Here is a 10318-nt window from a genome sequence, read left to right on the forward strand (position 1 = left end):
TCCTCACCATCCCTGAAGTGTTCAAATACAAGGATGTGGCACTTGGGGACATTATTTAGTGCTGAATGTGGCAGTGCTGGGTTAACTGCTGGGCTCAGTGATCTTAGAGGCTTTTCCAGTCTTAATTCCATGATTCCAAGGCCATGGAGACACAAAAGTCATGAAACAATTTGGCTTCAGAGCACTGGGCTACATAACCAGGTGAAGTCTTTGAAAATAAAGCAAATTACAGGCAGATATTCTCTTCTGGACATTATTTGTATTTTTATATTATTTTGTATCTTTTTCTCCCTGCAGAGCAGAACTCTGCTGCTGGTGAGGGCAGGATCAATCCCTGCCCTCTTGGTGATGAAGGAATGGAAAAGGATTTAGAAGATTTAGGGTTGATTTTAGCAGCTCTTTCCCACCATTTCAATTTAATGTCACTGTTCCTAGCAGGAAAAAAAATTATTATGACAAAACAGCTGGGGAAGACTGAGCCAACATGGAAAATCCTGAGAGCACAGCCTGCCATCATGTTTCCTTTTTATTTTTATCTTTAATAATATTATTAATAATATTTTTATTATGAATAATATTATTATTTTTAGTAATAATGTTATTTTTTATTATTTTTATATTTTTATTATTAATAAATTATAACAATATTTTTATTTTTGAAGCCATCTAGCTACCTCTCCCTCACCTACAATAAATAATTATGATTTACAGAGCAATGCTGTTCAGGTGAACGCTCAGCTCTGCATTCCTAAAGCTTTAAATGGAGCTTTAAAAAAATCTGCATCACAGGATTAACCAATTTCCAGTCTGAGGAACACAGAGGCCACGGAGAACATTCCCATGCAGGAGCTTGTGGCACACTCACCATCCAGGTTGATCAGTGGCTCTGCATTTTTGGCTGTGTTGTCAGCGTTTTTAGCACCGTCAGGGGTGGAATCCTTGTACTTATCAGCTGCAAAAACGAGGAGGCAAACACAGAAATCAATGGCAAAAAGAACCAACTCAGAGTTGAGCAGGGAGCTGTGGTGGTACAGGTGGATTTTTGGGGTGTGCTGGTTGCCCAGGAGCTTTGTGGGATAATAAATTGGGATTTCTGGGTTTATAAACTGGGATTTTGGAGCTCTCTGTTAATGATACCAAAAGCTGCCACTCCAGTGAGCTGCTCCAGAGCCTGCTCCACACTTTTACACAGGGCAGGATGCTCTTCCTTACAGCCTCAGCCCAGAAGCTGGACAAGCTGCCTCTCCCACATCTGCCACTTCTAAAATCCATCAGTTCCACTGGCAGGGCCCTCTGCCTCAAGCAGGGATCAAGAATCAGGGGGTGATGTTGGTCCTGATGAGCAAATAAAACATTTCCAGCTCAGGGTTTGTTTCCCAGCCCACAAAGGGGTTTTCCAAGCCTTTGGAGGATGGAATCTGCTGAATTCCTCCTTTTTCACACAATGCCAAGGAATAGGCAGCTCACTCTGTCCATCATGAGAGACTGAGAATCACAGCACAGGTATTTATTTATTTATAAATAAATAAATATCGGGGCAGAGCTCAGTCCTGCAGGAATTAAAGGTAATGGAAAAACAGCACCTTGGCTGTTGTTATTTTGTAATTTTATTTGTATTCCCACTCCCTCCACAAGGAGATGGAACTGCTGTGACTGGGGAGATTTAACTCCACTTTTTCATAACCTTGTCCTAGTTCCCAAGGGTTCCACATCTACTCCTTGTTAAAAAAAAAGGGGGGGGTGTCTAAGAATAACTTCTCTGAATAAATGTAGTACTAAATATAATGCATTTCATGCACTGCAGAGGAAGTTCTCATCAAGGCAATCCCACAGGGAAAAAGGGATAAATATCTACAGTGGGATTGGCTCTATCCAGAAATAAAATAACAAATATACTGCTAAATAACAAATATACTGCTAACAAATACCTGCTCCAGTCCTGTGGGAGCTGAAAAGAAACAGTTCCTCTGAGTATGGGGTGGAACAAACACACCAAATTGTGCTTTATTTTTTTTAAATAGGTGAAATACACTTTTGACACTGCCTGATTTTGATGAAAACTTCCAAACCCAGCGTGAATTTCTGCAGGGGAAGGTGTCCCCTGCCCATGGCACTCCGTGGTGTGACATCACAGCACATTTGGTGACAGGGTGGGGGTGACAACCCTGCAGAGCTCCAGGTGCCAGACAGGGAGGCCTGAGCAGGATCCCAGTGGGATGCCCAGCCTGGAGCAGCTCGTCTTGGTGGCCCTGGGGCTCAGCTGTTTCTACCCCAGCAGCAGCAGCCCCTCCTGCCCGCCCTCCTGGGCCACCCTGGTGTGGGATGTGCCCCCCCTGGAGCTGGAGAAGAAGGGCAGTGCCCACAGGGGCCTCAGCCTGCCAGAGGTGCTTTGCTGGAGCGTCCCAGCCCTGTGCCTGCTGCTCCTGGGGGTTTTCCTCGGCAGGAACCGCTGGAGAAAGGTGAGGGAGGGGCAGGGGGCAGGAGGGCGGTGTCAGGAGCCCGTGGGGACAAGGAAGGGCCTTCCCAGACTGTGCCCAGCCCCTGCAGGCAGAGGTGGGTCCTGGCCACTGTGGAGAAAACCAGGAGGGGCTCAGGATTCCCAGGGATTAGAATGAGATGGGGTTAAAGGGACCTTCCAACCCAAACCATTCCATGATTCCCACACAAGCTGCTCCCCGGGGCAGCCCAGCCAGGCCTGAGCTTCTCCAGGAGAGGCCTGAGGTCCCTCTGTCCCTGTCACCACGCTGTCACCCTTCCAGAAATCCGGTGGGAAGGACGGATGCTCCTGCAAGACCTCCAAGCTGCCCTCCCAGCTGAGGGAAAACCCCGACTTGCTGAAGCGCTACCTGCAGCACCTGCAGAGGTGCAGGGCATCCGCTGTGGAAGCGTTCCAGGTCAGCCAGGACGGGGCTGGGACCACCCTGCCCTGCCCAGGGAGGAGGGCTGGGAGGTCTCTCTACAGGTTCCTTTCAACCAAAAATCTCTCTGTGATTCTCCAGAAAAAAGAGCAAGAAGATACGGGAATGCCTCAAGGAGGAGCGGACACGTTTTGCTCTCTGCCCACGAGCTCCCAGCTCTAGCAGAGCTCCCAGGAAGGCTGGGCATGGAGCATGGAGCTGTCCCAAGGCACAGGGACAGCTTTGACAATAAAGGTTGTAGGAGAAACTGTCTCCAGGGGAAATGGAATGTGGAACGGATGCTCCAAGGAACAGAGGGAGTGACCCCGCCCTGGGAACGCTGCAAACCAAAGGGAAGGAATTCCTTCCTGGGAGGGTGGAGGTGCCCAGAGAAGCTGGAGCTGTCCCTGGATCCCTGGAAGTGTGGAAAGCCAGGCTGGACAGTGCTTGGAGCACCCTGGGACAGTGGAAGGTGTCCCTGCCCATGGATCTTTAAGGTCCCCTCCAACCAAAACCACCCTGGGATCCTGTGAAATCAATCAGGAACCCCCATCCCTCTCCCACTCTGAGATATAAAATGGATTCCCCCCTACCATTATCTCCATATTCCAGCCTCACAGCCAAGCCAAGAAGCCAATCCACCGTCTCCTGTCGTTCCTGTATTTTGAAGGGACAGTTCACATCCTTCATGTACTGGGGAGCAAAAAGGAGAGAAAAGAAATGGATTTTGGTGACCTGGATGGATCAGCTGGGAGCACAGAACTGCTGGGTGAACAGTCACCTTCCCACAGGCCTCACAGAAAATATTAATTAATGAGAGGTGTCACTGTGAAATTCCTGCTGTGAAATTCCTGCTGTGGCATCTGATCCGTGCTGGAGTGTCCCAACCCACCTCCAGCTCAGGTCTGACACCTGGCAATGGAATTTTCTATTTAATGAGTGTTTTTTATTGTCAGACTGCACCCAGGGAAGCCAAAACATCTTTGTTTTACTCTCTGCTCGTGTCACAGAGCAAATGAAACACGGGAAGGGGGAACAAATTGGAACAAAGCCTTCCCACCTGGAATGAAGCCACCTAAGGCTTCCACAAGCCAGAGGATCCCCTGGAGCAGCAGAAGTAATTTTCCCTTTCTGAGGGACTGTGTACAACAAGAGAGGACAAAACCAGGCTGAGGTTCTGTCCCAGAACACGAGATCCAGCCCTGGCTGCTACTCCCAAAAACCAGGACACGGTGGCATCCTGTAGTGTCCCTTTGCTGCAGGGACAGAAGTGCCACACGGCTGGGCAAAGGATGCCAGGGGCTGGAAAGCAAGAATTCCCTGGAAATTATGGAGAGGACACTCTCACCAAGCCAGGGAAAGCACCACACCAGCACCAGCTGCCAGCAATTCCACATATTCCCATTTACCTACAGGATATTGGAATGATTCAGGTTCTCCCTGAGCGCTGCAACTCCTGGGCAGTGAGCAAAGCAAACGTTTCCAGGAGGGGAAAAAAAGTTGGGATGAATGGGAATTCCAGAGCAGGGAAATGGGAACTCCAGAGCAGGGAAATGGGAACCAAGAGGAAAAGCTCGAGAGCCTTGTGGTGGCTGCAAATGCTCAGGAGCACCGGGATCACCCAGAGTCCAGCTGGATCCAGAAAATCCATCTGGAGTGACAGGAGGTGCAGGGAGGAGCTTTTCCCCACATGCTGGCAAGGCCTGCAGGGGCCTCACCCACCTCCTTCTGCTCCAGGAGGAGCAGTAATGCAGAAAAAAATTCTTTATTTGCAGTCAGTCTTCTTTCTGCTTCAAGAGCTGAATCAAATCAGGCAAAAAAACCCACAAAAACCAGATTAGGATGGATACTCCACCTATTAAACAAACAAAGCTGAGGGCAAACTATGCACAAAATGCTCCCATTGTAATAAACTCCCCCAGTTTGGCTTCAATAAGACATTTAAATTCCTAGAACTGTAACAGGACAAATATCCAGAGCTATTTCTGCTGCACAGCTGCAGCAGCTGTGAAAGATCATTTACAGCAGCCCTTGTTTGGAGCAAGGAAATACCTTCTCAAAGGATTTGGGCCAGTCCTCGCTGTGGATGTTCCTCAGATTCCCCCGGTCCTCGATCTTGTAGTGTCTGATTTTCTGGTCCTCCAGCCAGACAATGAAATTCCTGAACTCTGTCTCATCTGTGGGAAGCAGGAATTTAAAAAGATCTTCAGTTTTAATCCAATTCATACAAATCTTGACACGTCTGAGCACTTTTACCACTAAAACCCCATAGTTATAAATAAAAAACCCACTAAAATTGTGCATTCTCTGACCAAAAATCAACCCTGAGCGCTTTTCATTTTTCAAACTGGCTGCAACTGACTGACCTCATTAAAGGCATCACCCAACACATTGTTTTTATTGGGAATATAACTTACGAAGCAGAGAAAGAAACTTGAAAAAACAACAAGAGAATCTGAGTTTAACTCTGTTTTCGCCACAAACATGACACCTGTAGCACCAATCCCCAACTCCTCTTAAAAAACACTGAATAAATATTGCGGCTGCACTTTTTTTTTCCATTCCTCTTGCTCGCTGGCCCGAAATCCTCTTAAATCCCGTTATTTGGGGGCCGGAATTCCCCAGTTCCCAGGCTGGGCGCACGCAGGGATGCTCGGGGTGGGTGACAGGAGGTCACAGCTCTGGGCTGTCACCGCTCCCCCAGAGCCCAGCGGAGCTGTTTTGGCTCATTTGGTCACGGAATATCGGCGTGGTTTGATGGGAAGGGATTTTAAAGCCCGTCCCACCCCACAGCTGCCGCCAGCCCGGGCCGCCCCCGGCCCCGCAGCCCTCACCCCTGCAGTTGAAGCCGGCGGGGTTGTGGTAGTCGAGCGCCGAGAGCTTGCGGCGGAACATGGTGCCGGTACCGGAGCCGGCCCCGATCCCGACCCGGATCCCGATCCCAGATCCCGATCCCGATCCCGATCCCGATCCCGATCCCGATCCCGATTCCGATCCCGGTGCCGGCACCGCCTCCCCCAGTCAGGCCGCGCAGACGGCACCGGAAAGACGGGATCGCCCGCCCCCTGCGCGGGGTTCTGCCCGTCCATTGGTCAGCGCGCTGAGCGGCGGCCATCTAGACCAATCAGAGAACGGAACGGGCTGCCGGGAGGGGAAGTGGGTATGGGTATGCACGCTCTGCTTTGGGTATGGACGCGGCGGCAGAGGGGGCGTGGCCGGGGAGGGGGCGGGGCCTGTTTAGGTCATAAATGGGCGTGGTCAGCGTGAGGGGCGTGGTCAGCGTGAGGGCGTGGTCAGTGTGAGGGGCGGGGTCAGTGTGAGGGGCGTGGCTTTGGGGGACTGGGGCGTGCTCTGCGCTGTACTGGGGGGTACTGGGAGCACTGAGCTGTACTGGGGGGTACTGGGAGCACTGAGCTGTACTGGGAGCTGTACTGGGGGGTACTGGGAGCACTGAGCTGTACTGGGAGCTGTACTGGGGGGTACTGGGAGCACTGAACTGTACTGGGAGCACTGAACTGTACTGGGAGCACTGAACTGTACTGGGAGCTGTACTGTGGGGTGCTGGGAGCACTGAACTGCACTGGGAACACTGGGAGCTGCATTAGGAGTGCTGGGGGGTACTGGGAGCTGCATTGGAAGCTGGCCTGGGAGCACTGGAGAGCTGCGCTGGCAGAATTGAGCTGTACTGGGGAGTACTGGTAGCATTGTGCCGTACTGGGAACACTGAGAGCTGTACTGGGGAGCAGTGGGCAGCACTGGGAAGCACGGAACTGTACTGGGGAGCAGGGATCTGTACTGGGGAGCACTGGGCAGCACTGAGCTGAACTGGGCAGCAGGGATCTGTACTGGGCAGCACTGGGGAGCAGGGATCTGTACTGGGGAGCAGGGATCTGTACTAGGGAGCATTGAGCTGAACTGGGGAGCAGAGATCTGTACTGGGCAGCACTGGGGAGCAGGGATCTGTACTGGGGAGCAGGGATCTGTACTAGGGAGCACTGAGCTGAACTAGGGAGCACTGGGCAGCACTAAGCTGAACTGGGCAGCAGGGATCTGTACTGGGCAGCACTGGGGAGCACTGAGCTGAACTGGGCAGCAGGGATCTGTACTGGGCAGCACTGGGGAGCACTGAGCTGAACTGGGCAGCACTAAGCTGAACTGGGCAACAGGGATCTGTACTGGGCAGCACTGGGGAGCACTGAGCTGAACTGGGCAGCACTAAGCTGAACTGGGCAGCACTGGGGAGCAGGGATCTGTACTGGGCAGCACTGGGGAGCAGGGATCTGTACTGGGCAGCACTGGGGAGCAGGGATCTGTACTGGGGAGCAGAGATCTGTACTGGGGAGCACTGGGCAGCACTGAGCTGAACTGGGGAGCAGGGATCTGTACTGGGGAGCAGAGATCTGTACTGGGGAGCACTGGGCAGCACTGAGCTGAACTGGGCAGCAGGGATCTGTACTGGGTAGCACTGGGGAGCAGGGATCTGTACTGGGGAGCATTGAGCTGAACTGGGCAGCAGGGATCTGTACAGGGCAGCACTGGGGAGCACTAAGCTGAACTGGGCAGCACTGGGGAGCAGGGATCTGTACTGGGGAGCAGAGATCTGTACTGGGGAGCACTGGGCAGCACTGAGCTGAACTGGGCAGCAGGGATCTGTACTGGGCAGCACTGGGGAGCCGCCAGGTGAAGGTTCCAGTGGAAGGTTTTTTCCCCGGGCGGTTTTCCCTGCAGAAGGAGATGAGCTCCGAGCCGCCCCCGTTCCCCCGCGGGCTGGGGTGGCACTTCGCAGCCAGCCAGGCGGTGACAGCGTGACGAGCCACTGCAGCATTCATCCTGACATTTCCTCCGTGCCAGCCCTTCCCGGCGCTCCAGCTGGCACCGGGATGAGCCAGCCCCCTCCATGGCCTCGGGGGGATCCAGGGGGGCTTCTGCCGCCCTTTCCCTTTAGCACCGTTCCTCTCCCACCCACTGGATCTCCTCCGGCTTCTGCAGGAGTGGTGTCAGCAGGGCAGGGACTCCCTGTCACCTCAGCCTCCTTCAGCTTCTCCGGAATCACAGAATTCCAGAATGGTTTGGGTTGGAAGGGACATTAAACCTCATCCAGTGCCACCCCCTGCCATGGCAGGGACACTTCCCACTGTCCCAGGCTGCTCCAAGCCATGTCCACCCTGGTCCTGGACACTTCCAGGGATCCAGGGACAGCCACAGCTTCCCTGGGCACCCTGTGCCACCACCCTCCCAGCCAGGAATTCCATATATCCAACCTGAACTCCCACTCTTTCAGTTTGAACCCGTTATTCCTTGTCCTGTCCCTGCAGCTCCTGAGGAAGTGTCCCTGGACGTTCGAGTGAGCAGGACGGGCACAACAACTCCAGAATGGAGAGAAGGAGCTCGGGACCGTCCCAGCCCCACGAGTGTCACACGCTGTCCACGCCACCAAGAGTGACAAGGACGGAGGCAGCGAAACCTCCGCTCTCCGCCCCTCCTGCCTCGGAACAGTCCTTCCAAACCCATCCTTGGATCCCACCCCGGATTTAACTCCCCCCATTCCCCGCTGGGTCCAGCCCTTCCCGCAGCAGCGCTCGGGCCAAATCCACCCCCAGGCCTTCTCCTCTCCCCGCCGCAGAGCCGCGGGGCTCGCAGCTAATGAGTGCAATTAGTGCAGATGGGTTTATTCTCATTAGGGAGCCGGGCAGGGCGGTGGCGCCGGGAGCAGCATCCCTCCCACGCCCTCCGTGGAGGCTCCGCACCTCCTCCTGCTCGGCAGATGCTGCTGAGCTGCAGCCCGGGGAGGTGGGGATGGAAGGGAGGGATGGAAGGAGCGAGCTTTGGAGCTGGAGGGGAGCCAGGCAGCCACGGAACAGCTGAGCTGCCTGGCAGGCGACGAGAGGCTTGGCTCCTTCCTTCCCACCGACACCATTTTGCTTCTGAGCCGCTCTGATGGGCACGGAAAAGGATGGGAGTTGATCCTGCTGCTCGACAGGATGATTGGAAAATCGGGATATCAACACAGCTCTGTGCTGGGCTCAGTGGTGGTGGTTTCATTGCAGAACCCACAGTTGTTCCTGACCTTGTTCCCGACCCTGGGAATGAGCTGAGGCCAAGCAGCCTCAAAATGTGTCCAGGAAAACACTCATGCCTGAGGGTCCTGGGAAACTGGAGGGGAAATTCAGGATGTGGGGAATTTGGTAGGAGCAGAGTGTGTTTGATTCAGTGATCAGGAAGTGTTTTGGTAGTAGAACAAGAAAGAATCGTGGAATCACAGAATCCTAGGAAGGTTTGGGTTGGAAGGGACCTTAAAAATCATCCAGTTCTATCCTCTGCCATGGGCAGGGACACCTTCCACTATCCCAGGCTGCTCCAAGCCCTGTCCAGCCTGGCCTTGGACACTTCCAGGAATCCAGGGGCAGCCACAGCTTCTCTGGGCACCCTGTGCCAGGCCCTCACCTCCCTCCTCATTAAAAAAATTCTTCCTTATATCTGAGTCTGAATCAACCCCCTTTTAGATTAAAACCCTTTTTGCTGTCACTCCAGGCCCTGTAAAAATCTGTCCTTCTTTATAAGGTTCCTTCAGGCCCTGCCAGGGGCTCTGAGCTCTCCCTGGAGCCTTCTCCTCTCCAGGTGAGCACCCCCAGCTCTCCCAGCCTGGCTCCAGAGGGACTCCAGCCCTTGGAGCAGCTCTGTGGCCTCCTCTGGATTTGCTCCTGTGCTGAGTGCCAGGGCTGGGAGAAGAAAGATAGAGAGGGGAGAAGGGCTGGGCAATGAAATTTTAGGTGTCTCTCAGTTTCTGAGCAAGGGGCAATGTCCCACCCTGTTCTCCCCTCACCTGCCTCATCCTGTGGGAACAAAAAAGCTGCTGAAACCCCAGGAGGCACCAAAACTCCTGCTAAATCCTCCCTGACAGGGAGAACCCCCTGGGAACGGCATCCAACCACAGCCAGGACGGGATCCCACCTCCCCAGAGGCCGACAGGCACAGAGCAGCACCTCCAAAGGCTTGAAACAAATCCAAAAGTTTATTTCCAACGAGTACACAGACCATGTGGGATGGGGATGCGCTACACCACGACTGGCTTTCGCCTACAGCCACCCCCTCCCCAAAATCCTGCTGCTGGCAGGGTGGCAGCCCACGGACAGACTGCCACCAGCAACCTTTGCAGACAATAAAAGTCCTTTTTCCAGTACTCCAGATATTTTTGTTTTTCCTTTAAAAGCCTGGGGGTAGTGGGATGTCATTTGAGACCAGGCTGGAAATCCAGCATGGGGATGGAGGGATGGGTGGGATTTTTTGTTGTGAGGAGGGGGAACAACCTTGGCAGGCGATCTCTGCTTGGCTAACAAAGGCAGATCTGTGTAAATAGAAATACGGGGGTGAAATACCTGGCAGTACACCAATGGCAACACCACGAGTGACAGAAAATCAAG

The 10318-nt window shown here is 53.5% G+C and overlaps 1 protein-coding gene across 3 annotated transcripts in view; it reads right to left on the reverse strand.

Annotated features, from left to right (window-relative positions):
* Positions 1–5962, reverse strand: part of RTRAF (RNA transcription, translation and transport factor) — a 13964-nt gene extending 8002 nt beyond the window's left edge. The window contains exons 1-5 of one of the 3 annotated variants that reach the window (XM_063399691.1): positions 5888–5962; positions 5732–5857; positions 4950–5074; positions 3491–3590; positions 866–952 (exon numbers count right to left, since the gene is read on the reverse strand). In XM_063399691.1, coding sequence (XP_063255761.1) covers positions 866–952; positions 3491–3590; positions 4950–5074; positions 5732–5792 — 373 coding nt within the window. In that variant the 5' untranslated portion in view covers positions 5793–5857; positions 5888–5962. Of the gene's footprint in view, positions 1–865; positions 953–3490; positions 3591–4949; positions 5075–5731 lie in introns of all 3 variants that reach the window. The other 2 variants (XM_063399690.1, XM_063399689.1) reach the window with 2 other exon arrangements.
* Between the last annotated feature and the right edge of the window lie 4356 nt (positions 5963–10318).

This window comes from Prinia subflava, chromosome 5 (genome assembly GCF_021018805.1).
Source record: "Prinia subflava isolate CZ2003 ecotype Zambia chromosome 5, Cam_Psub_1.2, whole genome shotgun sequence".
Classification (NCBI taxonomy): Eukaryota; Metazoa; Chordata; class Aves; order Passeriformes; family Cisticolidae; genus Prinia; species Prinia subflava.